The sequence below is a fragment of the Moschus berezovskii genome, chromosome 25, assembly GCF_049115385.1.
Source record: "Moschus berezovskii isolate FMDL1 chromosome 25, NW_MosBer_1.0, whole genome shotgun sequence".
NCBI lineage: Eukaryota > Metazoa > Chordata > Mammalia > Artiodactyla > Moschidae > Moschus > Moschus berezovskii.
The window spans coordinates 40,023,787-40,050,162 of NC_142484.1; the positions used below are offsets into that span (position 1 = coordinate 40,023,787).

At 41.9% G+C, this 26,376-nt stretch overlaps 1 protein-coding gene across 2 annotated transcripts in view; it reads left to right on the top strand.

The window, feature by feature from the left end:
• Positions 1-2,316: 2,316 nt before the first annotated feature.
• Positions 2,317-26,376, top strand: part of CCDC81 (coiled-coil domain containing 81) — a 40,726-nt gene continuing 16,666 nt past the window's right edge. Inside the window, exons 1-7 of one of the 2 annotated variants that reach the window (XM_055415074.2) lie at positions 2,317-2,395; positions 11,852-11,913; positions 14,584-14,740; positions 16,031-16,287; positions 19,199-19,278; positions 21,936-22,054; positions 24,085-24,208. In XM_055415074.2, coding sequence (XP_055271049.2) covers positions 2,317-2,395; positions 11,852-11,913; positions 14,584-14,740; positions 16,031-16,287; positions 19,199-19,278; positions 21,936-22,054; positions 24,085-24,208 — 878 coding nt within the window. The remainder of the gene's footprint in view (positions 2,396-11,851; positions 11,914-14,583; positions 14,741-16,030; positions 16,288-19,198; positions 19,279-21,935; positions 22,055-24,084; positions 24,209-26,376) is intronic. The other variant, XM_088832049.1, reaches the window with a different exon arrangement.

Consider the following 26,376-nt stretch of genomic DNA (forward strand, 5'->3'; position numbering starts at 1 on the left):
GACAAAATTTTTATTTTTTCTTATTTGAAATGGGGAAAACAACATGCAAAATGTTTATAAGAATGACAGGTCAGATGAGTACGGCATAAATATTAACTTGGCATCCATTAATAAATAATGTTGTATACATAGGTATCGTTATCATATTCATTATTCATTGAGGTCACATCTGTTAAACATGGGAATGTTCTATTGTCTGACTTTTATCTTGGAGATGCACAGGCAGAATGGTGATAGTGTGGTATCTATTACTTGACATGTTCTTCTTTTTAATAGTCTGACTTGAATTTTCCTACATTTCTTCCTTGGGAGATCATTCCATAGCTTAGTCTCAAAGTATATACTCTCATTTGTAATATTATCTAATTTACCTTTCCTCAATTGTGTTACATCTTTGCCATTTCGTCTGTCAAACGTTTATAAACAGCTGTCACTCCCAATGACATAAATCACTCTGGGGTCAATCTTCCCAAGACATGCTCTTATGCTTTTAGTTATTGGGTAGCTTTCCCTCATCTCTCTCAGAAATTTCTGATTGCAGTTGACCTTTGAACAAAGGGAGGGCGTGAGGTTTGGAGTGCCAACCCTCCCCACAGTGGAACCCCCCCGACTTTACAGTCAAGTATCCCTCATGCCCCTCTACCCCCACCCTGATATGTGCTGTTCCACATCCATGGATTCAGCTATTCCAGGATCTGTGTTACTATAGCATAGATATTTAGTGAAAAAAATCTGCATGCAAGGGGACCCAGGCAGTTCAGATTTGTGCTGTTTGAGGATCAGCTGAATAGTTTCCATCTGACATATAGATTCTTTATGCCACGTAATGAAATACCAACTCCATTTTAATACAGAAGAATATTATAGTCTGTGTGAGTGATCACGTCATCTTATCCCAAAGCCTTCAGGAGTCATCTACACCTTCAAAGTAAATCCCAAACCTCTTTGCTAAGCATTCAGACCACTCATCTCAGAAGTAACCTCCCCCTCCTTGTACTGCTATTACATTCTCTTCATATCTCAAATATGAGAGTTAACATGGAGAAGTCACCCAATGAGAAGCCCCTGATCTCGGCAACTAGAGAAAGCAGCACTTAGCAACCGAGACCCAGCACAGCCAAAAAGAAAAAGTTTGTTCAAGAATGTTTGCAGCAACTTTATTCTGAATAGCTCCAAAGGGAAACAGTTCATGTCTCCCTCAACAGGAGAGTGGATAAATAAAGTGTGCAATCGCCACACAAAGGGATAACATGCAACACTGAAAATGCACAAATCACTCCTGCAGAAATCACAGAGGAATCTCACAGTTTTCAGTGACAGAGCCACACACCGAGGCATACATACTGCATGCTTCTGAAAGTTTCAATACAGGTAAAACTACTTGCTGGTATTTGTTGGAATGATGCCGGGAGGGGGAATGAGGTGCATTTCTGTGGTAATGGTGGAGTTCCATTTCTTGACCTGAATGGGGTTTACATGGGTGTGCATGCTTTGTGATAATTCATTGGCAGCAGAGGAGAGAGTATGAAAACAGTTCTGCAGGAGGGGATTCATTAAGTGTAGAAGGAAGGAGGAGAAGTTGACTGTAATGAAAAAAGTTGACTCCTTCCCCAGTCCTCCTGCCCTCCATTTCCTAGGAGGGGAGTCTAGGAAAAACCAAACGGGAGACAAACAAATTCCGGCTCTCACTCAAACCCTCAAACAGACCCAGAGACTCAAAAAGTCCATCACTCGGGACAAACGCTTATTTTCAGATTTGTCCAGGGTGATTACCAAAGTGACACGTCTCTTTGCTGCTCAGGGTAAGAAGCAAAGGAAAAAAAAAGAGTTTAAAAACCTTGTTACGTCCCAATTTCTCTCTGCTTGGAGCTCTGATCCAAACGGGCCACCTGGGACCAGACACACTTAGGGGTGGGCCGCGGCCCTATTCTGACTCCCTAGCAACGGAGCGAGCCTTTGTCGCGTCCTAGCAACACGCTCCTCCCTTCCTCTCGGCGGCCCGCCCTCCCGCGGCCCCCTTACCCAGCTCTGCGCTCTGGCTGACCCTCTCAGTGGGCCTCCTAGAGGTCTCCAGAGCTTGGACTTGAGCTTTTTAATTCAAGTGCTGAACAGCTATCTGAGTTCCTGTGGTGGGCACCTTTCAGGGAGAGCCAGAGTCGGGGGCGGGGGGTGGGGGACGGCAAGAAAAAAAAGTCTAAGAAAGAAAAAAAAAATCGAGATTTGGTAAGGAGAGGGGGGCTGGAGAGTGGGACAACCACGTTTGTGTAAACTCCATCTAAAGAAAAGACACAGCATCCAGCCGACAGGGGACCGGAGATGCTGGACACCATCCTCCCTTCGCTGCAGGACGTCGGCAAGCACCTGCTGCCCACGCTGCCCTCGCTGAGCCAGGAGGGTAAGCCACAGGGGCCGGAGGCTGGGGACAAACCTTTACTTGCTCGGGGCAAAGCTAAGGGCCTCTCCCCATCCCCTGTCTCTGGAGGCCTTGAAGGGCCCGTGTTGCCTTGTCAAGCAGCTGGTAATCACAGCCGATTCACAGCGGATGTCCAAAGACTCTTTCCATTTCTTTAGTTGCTCTGGATCTTAGTTGCCCCTTGCGAACTCACTTGTCGGTGTGGGAGGGACTTCCTTGACCAGGGATGGAACCCAGACCACCTGCACCTGGGAGCACTGAGTCTTAAGACACTTTGGTTTATTGACTTCTTTAATGAGAGAAGGGGGCCAGCTGAGGGGTTTTTTATTAAATGAGATAATGTACACACAGGGACTAGCATGGAGTAAGTCTCAATAAATGCTGGCTACAAACAAGCACCCCAAATGGCTCCTTCTCAGAATTCAGGCAAAGGCAAGGCTACTTTTGTTGCCCGTGGTATCTCAGGGTTGTGTTAAGAAAGTGAGATCAAGGGACTGCCCTGGTGGTCCAGTGGTTAAGACTCTGGGCTTCTACAGCGAGGGGAGTGGGTGAATGGGTTCCATCCCTGGCTGGGGAAGTGAGATACTGCATGCTGCCTGTGGAAGCCAAAAAAGTTAAAAAACCAAAAAACTGAGATTAAAAAAAAGAAGTGGCTGTTTGAAAGAAGACTTGACACCTTCTATAGAAAATTTGCTAGGCTTGGTTAGAAAGTTTCTTAGAAGAGTAACTCCAAAGTGACACCAAGATTTTTTTTTTTAATTTTAATTTTTGGCTGCACTGCGTCTTCATTGCTTTGTCCAGGCTTTCTCTAGTTGTGGCGAGCAGGGGTTACTGTTTGTTGCAGTTCTCGGGCTTCTCCTTGCGCTGTCTTCTCCTGTTGCAGAACACAGGCTCTAGGCGAACCGACTTCAGTAGTTGCAGCCTGAGGGCTCAGTAGTTGTGACAACCCATGCCAGTATTTTTGCCTGGGAAATCCCAAGGACAGAGGAGCCTGGCGGGGTACAGTTCATGGGGTCACAAAAGAGTTGGACATGACTGAGCAACTAAACAATAACAATAGTACTTAGAGGGAAGCATCATCATTTTACAGATGGGAATTGGTTGAAACTATTGAAGGCATCTGGTCCCATCACTTCATGGGAAATAGATGGGGAAACAGTGGAAACAGTGTCAGACTATTTTTGGGGGCTCCAAAATCACTGCAGATGCTGATTGCAGCCATGAAATTAAAAGACGCTTACTCCTTGGAAGGAAAGTTATGACCAACCTAGATAGCCTATTAAAAAGCAGAGACATTACTTTGCCAACAAAAGTCCGTCTAGTCAAGGCTCTGGTTTTTCCTGTGGTCATGTATGGAAGTGAGAGTTGGACTGTGAAGAAAGCTTATCGCTGAAGAATTGATGCTTTTGAACTGTGGTGTTGGAGAAGACTCTTGAGAGTCCCTTGGACTGCAAGGAGATCCAACCAGTCCATTCTAAAGGAGATCAATCCTGGGTGTTCACTGGAAGGACTGATGCTAAAGCTGAAACTCCAATACTTTGGCCACCTCATGCGACGACTTGACTCACTGGAAAAGAGTCTGATGCTAGGAAGGATTGGGGGTGGGAGGAGATGGAGACGACAGAGAATGAGATGGCTGGATGGCATCACCGACTCTGTGGACATGAGTTTGAGTGAACTCCGGGAGTTGGTGATGGACAGGGAGGCCTGGCATGCTGTGATTCATGGGGTCGCAAAGAGTCAGACACGACTGAGCGACTGAACTGAACTGAACTGATTGAAGGCGCACAGTGAGCAATCCATGGCGGTGGGAAGGCTGTAGGTCTTCAGACACACAGCACAGTGTGGCCTTTCTACTGCACTGTGCTTGGGAATATGGTTCCTTGTCTAAATCACTCTATAATAATTTGCTCTGTTTGTATATTAGTATTTTAGTTTTATAAGATGTTTTATAAAGTTAGGGGACTTATCTTTTCCTTTTGATATTAGCATCTATTTCAAGTATGTATTATTCTGTAATATACATAATGGGCACTTGGTCTTTTTTTATAATGATTATATATAAGATAAAGTGTTCCTACCTGGTATACATTTGGCATTGTGTTTAAAAATACAATTTTGAATGCACAAAATGTTTAGAATCTGAAGTTAAATAAAGGTTGAATAGAATATGGAAGGTACATCCAGGGATGGTTTCTTGTGGTTCTTGGTATTTCAGTGCTTGGTCAAAATAAATAATAACCTCAGTGTTCCTAAAAATATAAAAGTAGCATATTCTTTAATTTGCTTTTTAGACTGGATTAGAAGTATTTTTCTTTTGAGATTTAGTGATTCTTTTCCTGACACTTTGGAGTATGGAACAAAATCAAAGTTAGAAACCACAGTCTGCAAGATTTCCAGGTCTATTCCATTTGAATTACAGAGGCTTAAAGCTTCCTGAAGGAAATGATGTTCATGTTTTCCTTTTCCTTCAGTGAAAAATATCAAATTTCAGCTTAGGATAATAAACTCTGCTCTTATTTGACTTTGCCTGTTAGATTTTTTAGAAATTATTATTTTACTTATTTATTTCTGACCGTGCCAGGTCTTCATCGCTTGTAGGCTTTTCTCTAGTTGCAGCGAGCGGGGGCTGCTTTCTACGGCAGTTGTGCTTTCTCCTCGCTGTGGTGGCTTCTCTTGTTTCTGAGCACAGGCTCTAGGGTGTGCAGACGCCAGTGAAGTGAAGTGAAAGCCGATCAGTTGTGTTTGACTCTTTGTGACCCCATGGACTATACAGTCCATGGAATTCTCCAGGCCAGAATACTGGAGTGGGTAGCCTTTCCCTTCTCCAGGAGATCTTCCCAACTCAGGGATCAAACCCAGGTCTCCCGCATTGCGGGCGGATTCTTTACCAGCTGAGCCACAAGGGAAGCCCACAGACTCCAGTTGTTGCAGTTTATGGGCTAAGTAGTTGCAGCTCCAGTAGTTGCAGTTTATGGGCTAAGTAGTTGCAGCTCCCTTGCTCTAGAGCACTGGCTCAGTAGTTGTATTCCATGGACTTAGCTGCCCCACGGCATGTGGGATCTTCCCAGATCAGGGATCGAAACTGTGTCTCCTGCATTGGCAAACAGATTCTTATCCACTGTGCCACGAGGGGAGCCCCCCACCCCCACCCCATTAGATTTTATAGGGTAAAATGACACAGTTGGACTTGAATGTATCTTTCAAATGAGGAAAGAGGATCTTCAAATTTCTAATTAAGCTCAGTCAGGTCTTTTCAGTAGGGTCTGGTTGCCAGCTATAAAATTTCTCCTGGCCCTAATTAAATCATTTCATTTTGGTATAGATTGTTTTCCTGAAATGTGACCTGCATATCATGTCTAGGTGAAAGGCTTAACAGTTTTAACTTTGAAAAGTTTTCATGTAAGTCTGGCTACTGAGATTCTGTATCATTAGTAAATTAACTATTGTGGGCAGGAATCCCTTAGAAGAAATGGAGTAGCCATCATGGTCAACAAAAAGAGTCCGAAATGCAGTACTTGGATGCAATCTTAAAAATGACAGAATGATTTTTGTTCGTTTCCAAGGCAAACCATTCAATATTACAGTAATCCAAGCCTATGCCCCAACCAGTAATGCTGAAGAAGCCGAAGTTGAACGGTTCTGTGAAGACCTACAAGACCTTTTAGAACTAACACCCAAAAAAGATATCCTTTTCATTAAAGGGAACTGGAATGCAAAAGTAGGAAGTCAAGAAACACCTGGAGTAACAGGCAAATTTGGCCTTGGAGCACGAAATGAAGCAGGGCAAAGGCTAATAGAGTTTTGTCAAGAGAACGCACTGGTCGTAGCAAACATCCTCTTCCAACAACACAAGAGAAGACTCTACACATGGACATCACCAGATGGTCAACACCGAAATCAGATTGATTATATCTTTGCAGCCAAAGATGGAGAAGCTGTATACAGTTAGCAAAAACAAGACCAGGAGCTGACTGTGGCTCAGATCATGAACTCCTTATTGCCAAATTCAGACTGAAATTGAAGAAAGTAGGGAAAACCACTAGACCATTCAGATATGACCTAAATCAAATCCCTTATGGTTGTACAGTGGAATTGAGAAATAGATTTAAGGGACTAGATCTGATAGAGTGCCTGATGAACTCTGGACGGAAGTTCGTAACATTGTACCGGAGACAGGGACCAAGACCATCCCCATGGAAAAGAAATGCAAAAAAGCAAAATGGCTGTCTGAGGAGGTCTTACAAATAGCCATGAAAAGAAGAGAAGCGAAAAGCAAAGGAGAAAAGGAAAGATATAAGCATCTGAATGCAGAGTTCCAAAGAATAGCAAGGAGAGATAAGAAAGCCTTCCTCAGCGATCAATGCAAAGAAATAGAGGAAAACAACAGAATAGGAAAAACAAGAGATCTCTTCAAGAAAATTAGAGATTCCAGGGGAACATTTCATGCAAAGATGGGCTCGATAAAGGACAGAAATGGTGTGGACCTAACAGAAGCAGAAGATATTAAGAAGAGGTGGCAAGAATACACAGAAGAACTGTACAAAAAAGATCTTCATGACCAAGATAATCATGATGGCGTGATCACTCACCTGGAGCTAGACCTCTTGGAATGTGAAGTCAAGTGGGCCTTAGAGAGCATCACTACGAACAAACTAGTGGAGGTGATGGAATTCCAATTGAGCTGTTTCAAATCCTGAAAGATGATGCTGTGAAAGTGCTGCACTCAATATGCCAGCAGATTTGGAAAACTCAGCAGTGGCCACAGGACTGGAAAAGGTCAGTCTTCATTCCATTCCCAAAGAAAGAGAATGCCAAAGAATGCTCAAACTACCGCACAATTGCACTCATCTCACACGCTAGTAAAGTCATGCTCAAAATTCTCCAAGACAGGCTTCAGCAATATGTGAACCGTGAAATTCCAGATGTTCAAGCAGGTTTTAGAAAAGGCAGAGGAACCAGAGATAAAATTGCCAACATCTGCTGGATCATGGAGAAAGCAAGAGAGTTCCAGAAAAACATCTATTTCTGCTTCATTGACTATGCCAAGGCCTTTGACTGTGTGGATCACAATAAACTGTGGAAAATTCTGAAAGAGATGTGAATACCAGACCACCTGACCTGCCTCTTGAGAAAACTGTATGCAGGTCAGGAAGCAATAGTTAGAACTGGACATGGAACAACAGACTGGTTCCAAATAGGAAAAGGAGTACGTCAAGGTTGTATATTGTCACCCTGCTTATTTAACTTATATGCAGAGTACATCATGAGGAATGCTGGGCTGGAAGAAGCACAAGCTGGAATCAAGATTGCCGGGAGAAATATCAATAACCTCAGATATGCAGATGACACCACCCTTATGGCAGAAAGTGAAGAGGAACTCTAGAGCCTCTTGATGAAAGTGAAAGAGGAGAGTGAAAAGGTAGGCTTGAAGCTCAACATTCAGAAAACAAAGACCATGGCATCTGGTCCCATCACTTCATGGGAAATAGATGGGGAAACAGTGGAAACAGTGTCAGACTTTATTTTGGGGGGCTCCAAAATCACTGCAGATGCTGATTGCAGCCATGAAATTAAAAGACGCTTACTCCTTGGAAGGAAAGTTATGACCAACCTAGATAGCATATTAAAAAGCAGAGATATTACTATCTAGTAAGTCCATCTAGTGAAGGCTATGGTTTTTCCCATGGTCATGTATGGATGTGAGAGTTGGACTGTGAAGAAAGCTGACCGCCAAAGAATTGATGCTTGAGAATTGATCGCCAAAGAACTGTGGCTCTGGAGAAGACTCTTGAGAGTCCCTTGGACTGCAAGGAGATCCAACTAGTCCCTTCTAAAGGAGGTCAATCCTGGGTGTTCATTGGAAGGACTGATGCTAAAGCTGAAACTCCAATACTTTGGCTACCTCATGCGAAGAGTTGACTCACTGGAAAAGACTCTGATGCTGGGAGGGACTGGGGGCAGGAGGAGAAGGGGACAACAGAGAATGAGATGGCTGGATGGCATCACCGACTCGATGGACATGAGTTTGAGTGAATTCTGGGAGTTGGTGATGGACAGGGAGGCCTGGCGTGCTGTTATTCATGGGGTTGCAAGAGTCGGACACGACTGAGCGACTGAACTGAACTGAACTGAGTCATGATGAAAATTTGAATTCAGGAAACAGTTGAGATTGTTAATTCTTAGCAGGCAGCAGCAGACAGAATTCTTTTGTCTGTAAGGGTGAGGAGGAGTGGGAAATACAGTAGAATGGGACACAGTAGAAGGAATACTTGAGTATATTTAATAAACTCTGAATCCATGATTTAGAGTGAAGGGCAGAGTTGGCATCCAGCTCGCTGTGGCATGTAGCCCTAGTTTTCTTGGTGAGTGAGTTTCCATCACCCAACTTGTTCCTCTAGGCTCCTAAGAGTCACTTCCATCTGTGCATGCATGCTCAGTCGTGTCTGACTCTGCACTGTCATCTGCCAGGCTCCTCTGTCTGTACAGTTTTTCAGCAAGAACACTGGAGTGGGTTACCATTTCCTCATCCAGGGGATCTTCCCAACCCAGGGATTGAAACGTTGCTGCTGAGTTGTGAAAGATGGGGGGATTCTTGACCTCCGGAGGAGAAGAATTCAATCTGGGACCAGAGACAAGGCTTGATTGCTCAGAGCTTTTGTGTAATAAAGTTTTATTAAAGTATAAAAGAGATAGAGAAAAGCTTCTGACATAGACATCAGAAGGGGGCAGAAAGAGTGCGCCCTGCTAGACTTTAGCTGGATGTTATATAGCTACCAGCAGATTGCTAATTAGAGAAAGGAAATGTCTCAAAACTCAGAGACTGTCACCAGGCCCCTCACATACAACATGCATTTTGAGATAACATTGGTACCAGGTGAGTCATCCCAGGCCATAAAATGATTGACATGAATCTTTCAGAAAGGCAGGTTTCCAAGTAAATATACAGTTTCATTAACATAGGTTAGGAGAACAATGTATGAGTAAAACGTACTGGTTTGTTGAGCCCTTATCAGTTCTGTGTCTTAAGTGGAACCGACTTGGAGAAAGACAGAGTCTAGGGTAAATACATAGTTCATTAACATAGCTTAAGAAAAATATTTCCATAAGAAAAATGCATTGGTTAGCTCAAGGTTTGAGAAAAGTTAAGTTAAGGTGGAACCAGGTGTCATCATGGCAACACAAAAATTTAAGAGAAACCTTTTAAATTTGTATAGAGAAGGGAAAAAAATCTAACACTTGTAGTTTGTTTCCTCCTGCCGCTTAAGAAAGACAGAAAAACGTCTGACACTTGCAGTCTGTTTCCTCTGTTTGGAGACCCCTAGCCTTCCTACCTGGAGAAGGAAATGGCAACCCACTCCAGTGTTCTTGCCTGGAGAATCCCAGAGACTGGGGAGCCCGGTGGGCTTCCGTCTATGGGGTCACACAGAGTCGGACACGACTGAAGTGACTTAGCAGCAGCCTTCCTACCTGGAGAAGGAAATGGCAACCCACTCCAGTGTTCTTGCCTGGAGAATCCCAGGGACGGGGGAGCCTGGTGGGCTTCCGTCGATGGGGTCATACAGAGTTGGACATGACTGAAGCGACTTAGCAGCAGCAGCAGCCTTCCTGCCTATTACCCTCTCAGGATCAAACCGATGTCTCCTGTGTCTTCTGCATTGCAGATGGATTCTTTACCCACTGAGCCATTAGGGAAACCCATGAGTCACTGTTACTTCTCATTGCCTATCCTGTTCATTCTCTGGCATATTAATAAAAATATTTATAATGCTGATAGACAGGATTAAATGAGTGCAATTTTCCACATTAGGTAGTGGTTTAAACCATTAGGAAAAATAGTTACAAGAGTAAATCAAGCAGTTTCTAAAATGGGGAAAGAATGGGTTTTTGTGCCCAACTGCGTCTATGCCATGAAGTGGTAAGCTGGTATTTGCCACTGTTCTTGATCCTTTCTTTTGAGAATTAAAACACAGCACTCTTTTGATTGGTAGAGAGAGTTCACTAGTGGAAAATATCTGTAATAAACTCATTACTAAGTTTGGAATGGAAATGTCAACACAGACATGGTTTTCTATATTTATGAGTGTTAGTTATACCCAGAGTATTCCTTCATATCATACATTAACACTTTAGTAATTGACAACTACTTATTTTTCTACCACAGCTTTCCTGGAACATAGCTCAGAACAAGAAAATAAGCATAGAAGGCCTCCCTGTGATCATTCAAAGTAGAGAGTGTGAAGTCTATATCCCAATTCAAAGTAAAGCCCTTTGGGCCCTTACCCAAAAGTCTCTTTTTAAAAATTATTATTTTAGACATAATGTTAGTATATTTGTTGAAATCAAGAGCACAGCGAATTAAGACAGGGTGGGGAGGCTGCAGAGCACTTGTAGCAGAGAGGAGTGACAGCCGGAGTCCAGTGGTGACTACTGAGAGTGAAAAGCAGTGAAGAATGAAGCAAAAATAGAAGTGCAGGGACAGTTAATGTACAGACAATGGTCTTTCATGCCTAGTGGCCTGTGGCCTCCTTCCTGTATTATGGAATGGTGTGAGAGTGAAGGCTCATGTTAATCAAATGGCATGGTGTAGACTCTTAGAAGCTTGTTGAATGGATCATTAAGAAAAGCCTAGATTAGGGACTTCCCTGGTGGTCCAGTGGCTAAGACTCCAAGTTCACAATGCAAGGGCCCCTGGTTCAATCCCTGGCTGGGGAACTAGATCCCACATGCTGCAACTAAGAGTTCATAAGCCACAACTAAAAAAAGATCCTGCGTGCCACAACTAAAGGTTCCACACGCCTTGGTGAAGATTCAAGATCCCCTGTACTGCAAGGAGAGACTTAGTACAGCCACATAAACACACACACACACATATATATATATATATAAAGAAAAGGCTAGATAACACTAAGTTAACTCAGACGGTTAAGAATCTGCCTGCAATGCAGGAAACCCGGGATTGATCCCTGGGTAAGGAAGATCCCCTGGAAAAGGGAATGGCTACCCACTCCAGTATTCTTGTCTGGAAAATTCCATGGACAGAGGAGCCTGGTGGGTTACAGTCCATGGGATCGCAGAGTCTGACACAACTAACAACAACTATATTTATAGAATAAAGGACAAGGTGTGACATTTCCTTTTATTCTGGAAAGATTTTCTGTCCCTCCTGTCCACCTTCTCTTTTGCTTTCGCCTCCTATTTCACATTTTTGGAATTTAAAGCGAGTTAACTTTGCTTTTTAGGAAAATTAACTTTGGGGAGTGACTTTATTTTCTGTTAATTTTAACTAATTATAAATTATTATTTATTACTTAAATAATATAAATTATTTATTCTGTATTTCATATTCACATTTTTGTTTATGAACACTAAGATACTATCACAGGTGTGCTTGCATAAATTATTCATACATTATATTTTATTTACCTTGGATTTCAGAAGTTTCTACTATTTGGGGAAATGTGTCAGAATTTGTGGAACGGCAGCTATCCTTACACAAGGTAAGATTTATACTTTAATTTTAATATAGGACATCAAAGAATGTTTCCTCCTTAGTTTCCAATAGTTTTGCTGGGAGCAAGATAGCAGATTTTAGAGCCATCCAGTGTAACCTGCAGTCTTGTGATTTTATGATGCTCACATTTAGGACTTGTGGTTGGTAGATTTAACAGACACGGATTTCGCCCTTAGGTAACGAATGTGAAAGTTCTGCTGTTCCAGTGATAGGAAGTGTATTGCGGATCAGTCCAGGTGTATATAGAGGAAGTAGATGAGTTCTGTTCATCTGTGATCTGGTAGTTCCTGGCGTGGCTATAGAAGGATATGATGCTTCTCGTCTTGCCTCCTTGCAGAGATTTTAATAGAAATGTAAGAAGGCAGTCAGGGACTGAACTCTACTTGCCAAAAATGAGAACCTTTGTCCAGGGCTGGGCTATTTCTTCCCATCAAGTCTTGAGTTTGGATGCCACAGAACTGAACAGACAGTTGGGAGTTTGGAGGGTGCTGGGCTATTGTGAAACTTATATCCTTCTCAGAGGTCCCAATAGGACAGCCTTTGATCTGAATTCATCCGTGAAATCTATTTTGTTTCATCTGATAATTTGAGTTAGTCATCAGAACTTAAGATTGGGAGAGTTTGTACAAATTTTTTTTTTTTCTTGAAAAATCAGCCAATTAAAAAGATCAGTTTTTGTTCAGTACATGTGACACTTGGCTGAAGCTGACAAGGGTCTCTCCCCTTTAGACGGGGCACGCACTCCTTAGCCATCACATTATCCGGCTCAGTACCTTCACTCCTTTGCATCTTTTCTTGGCTCCTGTAGCATTTGACTTTGAAACCTTTGATGTATGATGTTACCAGGGAGACAGAGACCTAGAGTGAGAGCCAAAATCTTTTGCTTCTGCGCATTAACCAAGATCGCCACACTACAGCACGTATCTTGGATGTTCTGGGTTGTCTGATTTTAAGTGAGGGACATTAAACCTACCATAAAGCATGAGAGGGACTTCCTTGGTGGTCCAGTGGTTAATCCTCCATGCTCCCAATGCCAGGGGCTTGGGTTCGATCCCTGTTTAGGGTTCTAGATCCCACATGCCATGACTAAAAGATCCCATATGCCACAGCGAAGATCAAGACCCTGTGTGCCACAACTAAGATCTGGCACAGACAAGTAAATAAATAGATAAACGTTTTTTTAAAAAAGAGAAAGAGAATGAGGAAGCAGATATTCTCTCCCCATGATGGCATGGGATTAAAATTTAAAATGTCACACAATTGCAGTCAGTTGAGTTCAGCCGCTCAGTCGTGTCAGACTCTCTGCAACACCATGGACAGCAGCACGCCAGGCTTCTCTGTCCATCACCAACTCCCGGAGCTTGCTCAAACTCATGCCCATCGAGTTGGTGATGTAGCCAAAGTATTGGTGTTTCAGCTTCAGCATCAGTCCTTCCAATGAACACTCAGGACTGATTTCCTTTGGGATTGAGTGGTTGGATCTCCTTGCAGTCCAAGGGACTCTCAAGGGTCTTTTCCAACATCACAGTTCAAAAGCATCAGTTCTTTGGCACTCAGCTTTCTTTATAGTCCAACTCTCACATCCATACATGACCACTGAAAAAACATAGCTTTGACTAGATGGACCTTTGTTGGCAAAGTAATGTCTCTGCTTTTTAATATGCTGTCTAGGTTGGTCATAGCTTTTCTTTCAAGGAGCAAGTGTCTTTTAATTTCATGGCTGCAGTCACCATCTGCAGTGATTTTGAAGCCCCCCAAATAAAGTCTGTTACTGTTTCCATTGTTTCCCCATCTATTTGCCATGAAGTGGTGGGACCAGATGCCATGATCTTAAGTTTTCTGAATATTGAGCTTTACGCCAACTTTTTCACTCTCTTCTTTTACTTTCATCAAGAGGCTCTTTAGTTCTTCGCTTTCTGCCATAAGAGTGGTATCATCTGCATATCTGAGGTTACTGATATTTCTCCCAGCAATCTTGATTCCAGCTTGTGCATCATCTAGCCCAGCATTTCGCATGATGTACTCTGCATATAAATTAAATAAACAGGGTATACAGCCTTGATGTACTCCTTTCCTGATTTGGAACCAATCTGTTGTTCCATGTCCAGTTCTAACTGTTGCTTCTTGACCTGCATACAGTTTTCTCAGGAGGCAGGTAAGGCGGTCTGGTGTTTCCATCTCTTTTTAGGATAAGAGTAATCTTCGATAAAGATTAAAAGCAGCGACGACATCCATACATTTTTAATAAAAATATTTATTTATTTGACTATCCTATGTCTTAGTAGTGGCATGTGGGATACAGTTCCTCACCAGGGATCAAACCCAGGCCCCCTGCACTGGGAGCACAGGGTCTTAGCCACTGGACCACCAGGGAAGTCCCCATATATGTTTTCTCAGTCCTCACAGCCTTTGAATGATATGGAGATGACGGATCAGAAAAGCACTGTGGATTGAGATGTTACATTTTATACTTCTTTGAAAACTTAGAGTCATGAAATACTAAAGCGCTAATGGGTCATGAAGAGCATTGAATTTTAAGGCACATGCTTAAATTTCTTCATGTGCTTTGGGGTAACAGTTCTAAGGATTATTTTTCTTTACATTTCAGTGAATTCTCTTTGTTGGTTTTTTTTTTTTTTGCCCTTTGTCTTTTCAGGGAGTTCAGATTCCGGGACTTGGAACTTTCACTTTCATGAGACAAAAGCTTGAGGTGGGAAACAAGAAGTTTTTCCTAATTCAGAGGCCCGTGTTTATCATGGCAGAGAAGTTAGTACAAATCCATGGACTCAAACAAAGCAGAGTATATACTCCTGGTAAATAGATTTTATTTTAAAGACTTTCCCAGAATGTGACCAACCTGGGGATGAAAATGAAAGGGCAATGCTTAGCCAGTTGTTGCTTTACTGGTTTCTGCTTTGAGAAGCTCTCTTTTCATATGGTACCTTTGTCAGAGGGAGGGGCTGAGGTAGGGAATAATATACAGTCTTCTTGCAGGTCATTTTTAACCTCAGTGGCTCAAGGCCGGATGTGACATCAAGGCCAATTTATATAAAAGCCACATCACTGAGTCATACAGATTTTTATTCATATTTCAGATCTAAGAAATTAAAAGTGGTTGTAAAGAAGAGAAAGTTAATTAGGGTTACTTGTTGGAGGAATCACAGTTAATATCAACTTGGAATAGATCAACTGTGTTTCTATTGTGTATCATCTAAATTATTGAAATTTAAAAGTTGTTAGAAGGTTAATAATTCTGTAAAGACTTAATACCTTATACACCTCTCACATCCTAAAATCTTCCTTCTTTCCTTCTCTTCCTTGTTCCCTCCCTCCCTCCTTCTTCTCCCTCCTTCCTTTTTCCCTTCCACGAATATTTACTGAGGGCCAACGACAGGACAGGCCTTGTCCCAGGCGCTAGAGGCATGGGGGAGACATGACAGCTTCCCCAGGATACTTGCATTCCAGTTTCAGGGTGTGGCTTTGTGTGATACCTGCTCTGGATACTTGGGGTGCGGGGGTTCCCTCCTAATTTCTGGTTGTGTTCCTTTTGACTTCCCTCATCATGCCCTCCTGCATCAAGCTTATATCTGGATGAAGAGAGTTCATCTACCCCCAATGCCGACGAGGTGAAAAGGCTGGAACTTGCCTTTATGTTAACGTTTCTGAAAGTTAATTTGCAGAGTAACTTTCTACCGAAAAATGATATATTGGAAAAAAAAAAACCAACAAGCTATACTTATAATTTGTTATGCCTGTATTCTGTATGGTAAAGTTGATGGATGTTTCGACCATTTAAAAATTTATTTTATTTTTGACTGCACTGGGTCTTCATTGCTTTGTGTGGGCTTTCTCTTTCAACAAGAGAGGATGAAAAGCTTGTCTGGAGCACAGTTTAGGAAGCTAATTGTGCTTGTTCTGAGCAAAAACATTCTACTTTTAGGGAAAATTTAATTGAGCATTATCTATTAATAGAGTGCCACTAAAGGCCTCACAGGTACAGTTCTGTTTTTAAGTGTTAAGTGAGAATCAAGTGATTATTTGTGAGTGTGTATGATATGTCTGTTATAATCTCCAATTCTTTCCTCTCACCCTTTCTCCCGTAGGTGATATCCCAGTAGTTCCACTTAATTTTGTCATGATATCCTTGGAGGGTCCATTTAGCAGAGATGTAGTGGAAGGATGTGTGAAAGAGACGCTGCTTTTTTTGTCACGATCCATTTCCATCAAACAAAATGTGGAGTTTACATTCAAAGGAATCGGGGTCCTCATGATCAAAGACAGCAAAGTCAAGATGAAATTCTATAAGGACTTCCTTTGTACAATGGATGGAAGCGGGGCTTTGGCGAAAGCCCTAGCAAATGTAAATTACTGTTTTCCTTCTCCTAACCCCTTTCTGAATCTGTCAATGTGTTATCTTTAAGATTGACAAGGGCTTCCCTGGTGGCTCAGTGGTAAAGAATCTGCCCGCCAGTGCAGGAGACGCGGGTTCAATCCCTGGGTCAAGAAGATCCCCTGGAGGAGGAAATGGCAATTCACTCTAGTTCTTACCTGGGAAATCCCATGGACAGAGGGACCTAGTGGGCTACAGTCCAGGGGATCGTAAAGAGTCAGACAGGACTTAGCGACTAAAGCAACAACAGTAACAAGGTTGACATATTTTAAATGGCAGTTACCCCAAGTCAAAGAAGTACTTGTTTATAGATGATTAACTCTTTGACAAAAATGTTAGAAGGGTTAAGGAACTAAGTTTTGTGTCAATGTCAACTGAAAAATTATAAACAGTAGTAGAAACTTGTAATTATGAACATTTTATAGGATAGCACCTTATAGTTTAAAAAGTTTTTTTCTACATATATTATTTCATTTGAGTCGCAAAACATTATAAAACCAGAATTATTATCCTGATTTTACCAGTGAGAAAAATGGGGTTCAGAGAGGTTGTGTGGGAACCTGAAGTCTGGGAGTTCATCAGTGGAACTGAAATTTAAGCTAAGACTTCCTAATTGCTCTTTTTGTGCTGATTACACTATTTTATTTTAATGAAAGTCTACAGAAAAATCTAATTCAAGTCATAGAAATGTATATTCAGCTTTTAATTTGCATTGTTTAGAAGAAATTTCATAGTTGACACCTCACCGTTAACTGTTACAGCTGGTGTGACCATCGTGCTAAGCTGGACATTGCAGACTTTAAGGAGGGCAGTGAAACAATCATTCAACAGGGCTAACTGAAGCTTTTTTTTAAAACCTTTTATTTTGTATTGGGGTATAGCTGATTAACAATGTTGTGATAGTTTCAGCTGGACAGTGAAGGGACTCAGCCACACATATACATGTATCCATTCTCCTCCAAATTCCCCTCCCATCCAGGCTGCCACAGAGCATTGAGCAGAGTTCTAGGTGCTATGTATATGGTAGCCCTTGCTGAGGACTAATTGAATCTGAATGTACTAACTTGGTATGGATGATTTGGATTGTCATGAATGTTATATAATCTTGTGACCCATAAGAACAAAAGCCTGACTTTATTTTTTCAAGGAAAGAGCTGTGAAAGGAAATGTTATACATATGGTGTAAGTCTCCCTTCTGATTTCTCCGTTTGTGGTGCTCTGGGATGGGGGGTTAGGAGATGGAGTTGTGCATACTTAGGCCCTTGGTGTTTTCTCCACATCCTGGCTTCATACAGGATTGCTCAGAGGGACGTCAACCCTGTGTGTGCAGTGGAGATACACACACATGAGTCTCACCCTCTCGTTTTCATTAAAACACGGGCAGGATATGCAAAATCAGAGACAAGGCCAAAGTGCTGCTCCATCTCTTACCCTCAGGGATTCTGCAGAACTTCGTAAGCTTCGAAACATGTTTAAAAGACAGGATAATGCTTCATTTGGCCTGCTGTACTCTAAGATGTACCTTTTAAGGAGCGTTTTCCAAAAGATCTGCTCTTGATGGATATCCTAGTAAAAAAACTCCATAGGCCAAAGCACTTAGGTATGTTAAAGGACCTGAGAAGTCTGGCTGGAAAGAAGCAGCTTTAACTGCCTGAAAGTACTTAATCATGGAACTTTAGGTTGGGTCAATATTCATTAATGCTGTAAAGTTGTGAGGATGACTGTCTTTCCCCTGAATGTTCCATAATGTGAACCCAAGTGCTGCCTTGTGGAAGAGTTCTCTTAGGAAGCCGTGTGCTAATTTCAGTGATGCTGCTTTAGCTCAAAATATTTTTAAAAACTTCGATCTTTAGGATCTCCTTCAAAGCCTTTTGTAAACCAGATCATTAATCCAAAAAGAATAATTTTACGTGTTATTCTATACTAGTATAATTTAATAATGTGATTCTTATACATAATATACAATTATTAAATATTTTATAAATTATATTATAAATACAATTTGTAGATTATAATAAATATATATTATATATAATAATTGTAATAGTCACTATTTGTGGAGTGCTTTTATGTGCCAGCCACTTATATATAGTACCTCCTAAAAGTCCTGTGAATTTGATCCCACATATCTAGGTTCTAAAACTTTATAGCTGTTGCTGTTCAGTCCCTCAGTCACGTCTGACTCTTTGTGACCCCATGGACTGCAGCACTGCAGCCAGTCTTCCCTGTCCTTCACTATCTTCCGGAGCTCACTATAACTCATGTCTCTTGAGTCGGTGATGCCATCCAACCGTCTCATCCTCTGTCACTCCTTTCTCCTTTTGCCCTCAGTCTTTCCCAGCATCAGGGCTTTTCCAATGAGTCAGCTCTTTGCATCAGCTGGCCAAAGTATTGGAGGTTCAGCATCAGTCCTTCCAAAGAATATTCAGGGTTGATTTCCTTTAGAATTGACTAGTTTGATCTTCTTGCTGTTAGCAGTGTGGGGATTTAAACATGAGGATAGCTGACTCCAAAGTCCTTCTCTCAACTACCCAGTTTTAGAGTTATTTGGGTCAAGAGTAGAACTAGCCAGCTTGCTCATATTCCTGAGAGTTTCCAGAAGTTGACTGTCCTCTTAAAGATGAAGAGCTGTCAGCCCTGAGGGCAGTTTCCAAGGAGGAAATGGTTTGAGAAAAGGCAGCATCAATGAAATTGGGATGGGACCAAGCAAGGTGACTTCCTTGATAAATGAGATCATTCTTCATTGGATGTTAAGCTCGAGACTTTAAGCCCTAAACAGAAATAACCTTGGAGGGTATCATGGTAGTCTGAGGCCTTCGAGCAGCCTGTGTGTGTCCTGGACCACCGCCCAAGTGTAACCTGTCTTTTTCCCTGTCCCCAGAGGCCTGACACAGTGGACTCCGTGTTGTCTAGCAGAGAGAACTTGGGGAAGCGACCCAACAGCGTACTTGCATTTCCAAGGTCAGTGCTTTCCTCCATAGGCTCCTCTGGGCATGGCTGTCCTTGCCGACCTGTTGATGGAGTTGGACAGTGCTTCGCACCTGAGTCTTCTAGCTCGTTCTCCACCTACTGCAGCTTTCTCTTGCTCTCTCTCTCTCTCAGTGTTCCAGCAAATGAGTTCATTGCATGCACTTTCTGTAGTTAAGTTAAAAAACAACGGACACTTAGAATACTCTTTTTTTTTAAAAAAAACTACTCTTGGTTCCCTGGGAATTCTCTTACTGCCTCCCACCAACCTTAGTCCTTACAATTATCAGTAAGATTTTTCTCATCCACTAAGCTTTCTTCTCCCTTTCACCCCTTCCTCTGACCTAGTCCCTTCCTCATCATGCACTCTAGACTAACAGCTGCCTTAAGATTTGATTTTTACCGCGGAAGAGGCTAGAAAGACAAGATACAGCTTCACGCCAACAGCATAGTGAGCATTTCTGATGGCTGCTGATGCTGCTGATTATCATAATGATCATGATAACAACAATGATAATAATGACAATAATAATAGCAATCATCGATGGAGCGCTTACTTGTTGCCAGATATTGTTAAGCACTTTCTTAATAGTCTTGCTTTTAATCTTTATTGCAACCACTTGAGATATGTATTATAATTTTATAAAGGAGCAAAATCAATTATAATTTTAATTCTATTTTTAATTAAAAATTTTGTTGAAGTATAGTTCATTTGCAATGTTGTGTTAGTTTTAGGTGTTCAGCATGTAGTTTTAATTCTTTTTTTTTTTAAACAAGTGAAGTATCACTTCAGTTACTTCAGTTGCTCAGTCGTGTCCAACTCTTTGCAACACCATGGACTGCAGCACGCCAGGCCTCTCTGTCCATCACCAGCTCCCAGAGTCTACTCAAATTCATGTCCACTGAGTCAGTGATGCCATCCAACCATCTCATCCTCTGTCATCCCCTTCTCCTCCCCCCTTCAATCTTTCCCACCATCAGGGTCTTTTCCAATGCATCAGTTCTTTGCATCAGGTGGCCAAAGTATTGGAGTTTCAGCTTCAGCATCAGTCCTTCCAGTGAATATTCAGGACTTATTTCCTTTAGGATGGATTGGTTGGATTTCCTTGCAGTCCAATGGGCTTGCAAGAGTCTTCTCTAACACCACAGTTCAAAAGCATCAGTTCTTCGGCGATCAGCTTTCTTCACAGTCCAATTCTCACATCCATACATGACCACGGGAAAATCCATAGCCTTGACTGGACGGACCTTTGTTGGCAAAGTAATGTCTCTGCTTTTTAATATGCTATCTAGGTTGGTCATAACTTTCCTTCCAAGGAGTAAGCGTCTTTTAATTTCATAGCTGCAGTCACATCTGCAGTTTCAGGATGCAGTATTAAAAGCACTGCAATAGGAGTCATGAGACTTGGGTTTTATTTCCAGTTTGGTCGTTACTTACCCATTATGAGCTGTTAATCATATTTTTAATCTTAGTTGCTGTGCCACTAACTACTATGCATTTTGGGTAATGGAAGTTTGGGAAATTTCCCAAAATAGTTTTCTCATTTTTTTTGTCTCAGAGTATTTTCTCATTTTTTGGGGGGGAGCATCTGTGGCATCCTCTTCCATTTGTTGGTTTGGAACCAGTCCTTCCTGGAAAAGCTATATGATACAGAACTCAGCATAATCAGTGTGAGGAGGAGAATAAGCCTTAAAGATGAATTAGTCCAGCCTCTTCATCTTCCAGATGAAATGATTACACAGCAGGGGGGCCAAGTCAGAAATAAAACTGTGGCCCCTGACTGTCTCAGTGCTGTTTCCACTGCAGCATGTTGCCTTACCCATTAAAAATAAATCCATGGATTCAAAATAATTTTAATTGTATTTTGGGAGCCAAATTTGGCTGTCCCCTTGGACATAGTTTGGCTTAAGCACTCCAGGAGGGAAATAATTGCAGTTAGTTAAGGGACAGATGGACAGTCCTGTCCATTAGAGAGCCTGGCAATCGACAGGAGGACTCGAATCCTCAAAGCAACTGTAGGCGTTTCCTTTATGTGAAGCTTGGCCTCTGAATGTACTGCAAGCACCATGCCCACCCCACCCTTCCTTCCCACCTCTAACCCAGCACCCCATTCCTGGGACCAGAGAAAAGCTGCAGTTACTGACATCAACTGAACAAACCCCTTCCCTCTCGCCTTTGTAAGCCCCTCACTTTTGCCTGGGGAAAGGATGGAGCAGTGAGGAGGAGGAAGCGGGAGGAGAGGAGTGCTCACTTCTGGGCATAACCTGCCTACCAGGCCCTGAATCCATGCCTCCAAGTTCTCAGTGGCCACCATCCACTGTTTCAGGACTGCGGCATCTGCTTACAGAGCTAGAAAAGACAGACAAATTCAAGCTGAAATAAAACCCCAAAACTTTAATCCAGGCCTTCAGAGCAGTTTATCTATATAAGAGTTTCTTTGGGGTCCTCAGTATAGTGGGGGAGAGTCTTGGTTGGCTCCCAGGCTTAACCCCAAAGAGAATGAGTCCATGATTTGTACTCAGCGAATAAAAGCACTCCCCCCACCATGAGACACATAAGCTTATTTCATTCAGAATCAGCTCACTTGACTGCTTCTCAGAATTAAGAGATTTACACATTCACCTGTGAACACCTCTTGGCTCATTCCCAGGATTGAGCTCAAGGAGATGGAGAACAAACCACCTATGGAGACCATTGCAGAAGAAGATGGACAGAATGGACAGAGGAAGGACAAATTAAAAGACCAGTCAGACAAAGAAGGTGTCCCAGGTAGGTCATTGATTTCTGGGTATAATCTGTGACTCTCTACTACTTGTGAGCCACGCCATATTGCTTAGCAACTCTGATGGCCAATATAAAGTTCATTTTGTGAATAATCATAGTATTCTAATAAACATCTCCTACTTCTGGAATCCTTTATCTCACCCTAACTGCTTTATGACACTCAGACTGTTAGACTGTGATCTCTTTGCTTATTCCCCACTACTCAAAACTCAGCTGCCTGCAAGATCCAGACAGGTAACAAAAATGCATGAACTGGGCTGGATGTCACATGGTAGGGAGACATGTTAGCATCAGTATTTTTAATGAAAAATAAAGAGTGGTAGTTTTATATCTTTGACACCTGGATTTATATAAGATAGCAGATTCTCATATCTGTGTCATCATATAATCTGTTGTAATATATTGTTTTTGTTGAGGCATGTCAGGAAAATCCTAGGACTTCAAAGACTTTTTGAAAGACTCCTAGGGATTCCCAGGGGTTGCCAGACTATATACTTGGAGACTTATTCCTCTAGCAGATTATTGGTTTGTGGAAATGTAAGTCAAGTGGTAGCAAATTGCCTACTTTTGCAAGAGAAGCAGAGATCTTGACTTGTGAAATCTATTAACTGTTTTTATTTAATTGGAGGATAATTATTTTACAATATTGTGATGGTTCTGCCATACATCAGCATGAGTCAGCCACAGGTATATGTGGCTCCCCATCCTGAATTCCCCTCCCACCTCCCTCCCCACACCACCACTCTGGGTTGTCACAGAACATGGGCTTTGGGTGCCCTGCTTCATGCATCGAACTTGCACTTGCACTGGTCATCTCTTTTACATGTGGTAATGTATATATTTCAATGCTATTCTCTCAAATCATCCCACCTTCACCTTCTCCCATTGAGTCCAGTGTTCACTACTAATTGACATTCAAAAAAAATGCTAACTAGGCCAAACAAAACATTTATCAATGGGTAAATGTTGGCTTGTGAATGTTGGTTTTGTGACATGGGGCCTACAGGGTTACACATCAGCTTTTAGCCTGACAGATGCTTTCATTCTTTAGCTTCACTTGTCAGTTTCCTAAGGACTCTTTCTAGAGTTAAATTGTCTATTCATATTCTCCTAACATGCCTTGCTCTTCCTTGACTTCAAGCTTTTGCTCACTCTTCTCCTGCCTGGAATTCCCTTTCTTTTCTTACAGTCTATCCCAATCAGTGTTGTGTTAGTTTCTACTCCAGAGCACAGTGACTGAGCTGTGTCTGTACATAGATCCCCTCTTGCCTGGACTTCTTTCCCATTCAGGTCCCCGCAGTGACTGCATTGGGTAGAGTTCCCTGTTCTATTCAGGGTGTCCTCATCCGGTATCTATTTTATGCGTCGCATCAGCAGCACTGTAGTGCATAGTCTGGTGCCATGGTGTAGTGGTATTGGGACATGGCAACCCCGGGCTTTCGGTTCCTTCCACCCCTCACCCTTCCCCCTGGTGTCTGTATGTTTGTTCTCTGTTTCTCTTAGTAGCCCTTTCACATCCCACTTCCTCCATGGAAACGTCTCTCATCAGTGGATTCTGAACTGGCTCCCTTCATCTCCTCTGTCAGACTGTTAAAGATGGCACCGTTTAGCTGAGATTCAGATATTCTGCACCCTTGTCCTGAGTTGCTACTTATACAATGTGTGTAAAACACTTAGTATTTTTGGCAGGTGGAAAGACCTCCTCAAATGAGAGCTCTCCTGTTTTCTGTTTGTATCTTATTTTTCCTCTCCAACTATATTTATTGAAAGATCTTCAAGGGCAGAGACTTGCCTCTTGTATTTTTTAAAGTGCCCAGCCAGAGCCTTCACATGTACTAAGTATACAGCAAAATAGATATTTGAACCACACTAGGGCAAGGGACAATAATTTAAAATGAGAAAGTGCATTTTATGTGAAAAATTTCCCAAGTAAAATTATGAGTTTTTAAAATCTGTGTTACGTACAAACCACTGATTTAAAGTTGAAAGGAAACTCGCTTTCATTCATTCTACAGAGATTTTATCACCCAAGACAGGTCAAGATAGACCGGCTGTCTCTCCTGCCAAAGGGACAAATGTCAGTTTGCCAAATAAACTGGAGCAGAATGGGAGTGGTGGGAAGAATATGAACCTTGAAAGGTAATGCATTGGGTATATTTTTCTGTTGCATTGTACTAAATATATTTTCACGCTCTGTCTGGATGTAGGGAATTTTAAATAAGCATTCATTTCTTCATCCATTTCTTCATCCACTGTCCCTGATGCCACATTCTAGCATCTAGCATACACCTGCATGCCAGGTGATGAAGGTGGTAATGATGACCAGCACTCGCAACCCATGGGAAAACCAGAGTAATAAATTATGATTCAATAGGATAAATGCTACCACGGAGGTGGAAACAAAACAGCCCAGAGGAGAAAACATCTAACTTCCCTTATGAATTCAGGAAAAACTCTCTTGTTTTCTGTGTGTGAATATTATAATATGACACAGGTTCATGTTTAGATCAAACTGGAAAGCATTTTGCCAAACATGGCTTTGTTGTTGCTTAGTCACTAAGTTTGTGTGACTCTTTGCAACCCCATGGGCTGCAGCACACCAGGCTTCCCTGTCCTTCACCAACTCCCAGAGCTTGCTCAAACTCATATCCGTTGAGTCAGTGATGCCATCCAGCCATCTCATCCTCTGTCGTTCCCTTCTCCTCCTACCTTCAATTTTTCCCAGCATCAGGGTCTTTTCTAATGAGTCAATCCTTAGGATCAGATGGCCAAATTGTTGGAGCTTCAGCTTCAGCATCAGTCCTTCCAATGAATATTCAGGGTTGATTTCCTTTGGGATTCTAGTGACTAATTATTAGTGATTCCTAGTAAAGTTTTTCTATAGAAGTTGACTAAACAACCAGTGTTTTTTTCTTGCTTGTTTGTTTTTGTTTTGTGTGCTGATTACTAAAGTAATATGCATTTGTCAAAGAAGTTTTAGAAGAAATGAGAAAAGCAAGAGATACAAAAACAATCACCCATAACCCCACCAAACAGAAGTTTTCTGTAATGTTATGGGTGTAAATCCTTCATTTCAATGCATATATATTATGACATGGACATATATTTATACTTGAAACATGTACATACATTTTAAAGAAAACTGAGATTATATCATATGAACCTTTGCTATACTTAACAGTTTAAGTGGTGAAAATTTCCCTATGGCTTTAAATATTCTAAAACATGAACAAATGATTGCTCATCTCATTTATTAAACCTTTTGTTTAACAAGTCTCCTATATACGTAGATGATTTTTAGTTTTTTATAAATGTTGAAACAAATATAATCACATAATTCTTTGCACACACCTGCATATTCTATAGGAAAGAAGCTTTAAAGTGAAATTTTAGAGATAAGTGATGAGTCCGTTTTTCATGTTTTTGATATGCATTACCAATCATCTTCAGGGCCTCCAAAGTGGTGCTAGTTTTAAAGGACCCACCAGCCAAAGCAGGAGATGTAAGAGATGTTGGGTTCGATCCCTGGGTCGGGAAGATCCTCTGGAGGAGGACATGGCAACCTGCTCCAGTATTCTTGCCTGGAGAATCCCATGGACAGAGGAGCCTGGTGGAGTACAGTTCATGGGGCCGCAAAGAGTCGGACACAACTGAAGTGACTTAGCATGCATGCACCATGCACCAGTTACCCTCAGATAGAGGATACCAAAAATTATCTTCCCAGCAACAGAAATATGAAGAACTGCTGTGTTCTCTGTAGCTTTGCTAATACTGGATATGGCTTCCATTCAGTGGCTGCATTCTCAATGGCTCCCTCTTCATTCTTCAATGGCTCCCATTCTCACCCAGGGTGAAAGCTAAAGTCATTACCATCAATGTCTTGCCTGACTTCTGATCTCTCTCTCTTACTTCCTCCAGCCACACTGAACACAGACATGCTCCCACTTCAAGTCCTTAGCACTCATTTGCTCCACTAGATTCTTTTCCATCAGATATCTGATTATTATTATTCTTTTACTGCCTTCAAGTTGCTCAGATGTCACCTTTCTGGTGAGAACTTCCCTGGCCATTGTATTCATGATTTAATACTCCATTCCTCCAGCACTGCATGGTATTTATCACCATCGAACAGACTATAAAATTCATTCATCTTGTTTATTGACCGTCTACTCCCATCAGCATGTTAATTCCATGAGGACAGGGCTTTGTTTTGTATGTGTGTTTGTTCTTCACTGCCTCTCCCATGCTGAGAGCAGTATGCCTGGTAACCACTCAATGAATTTTTGTAGAATGAGTAAGCTTTATCC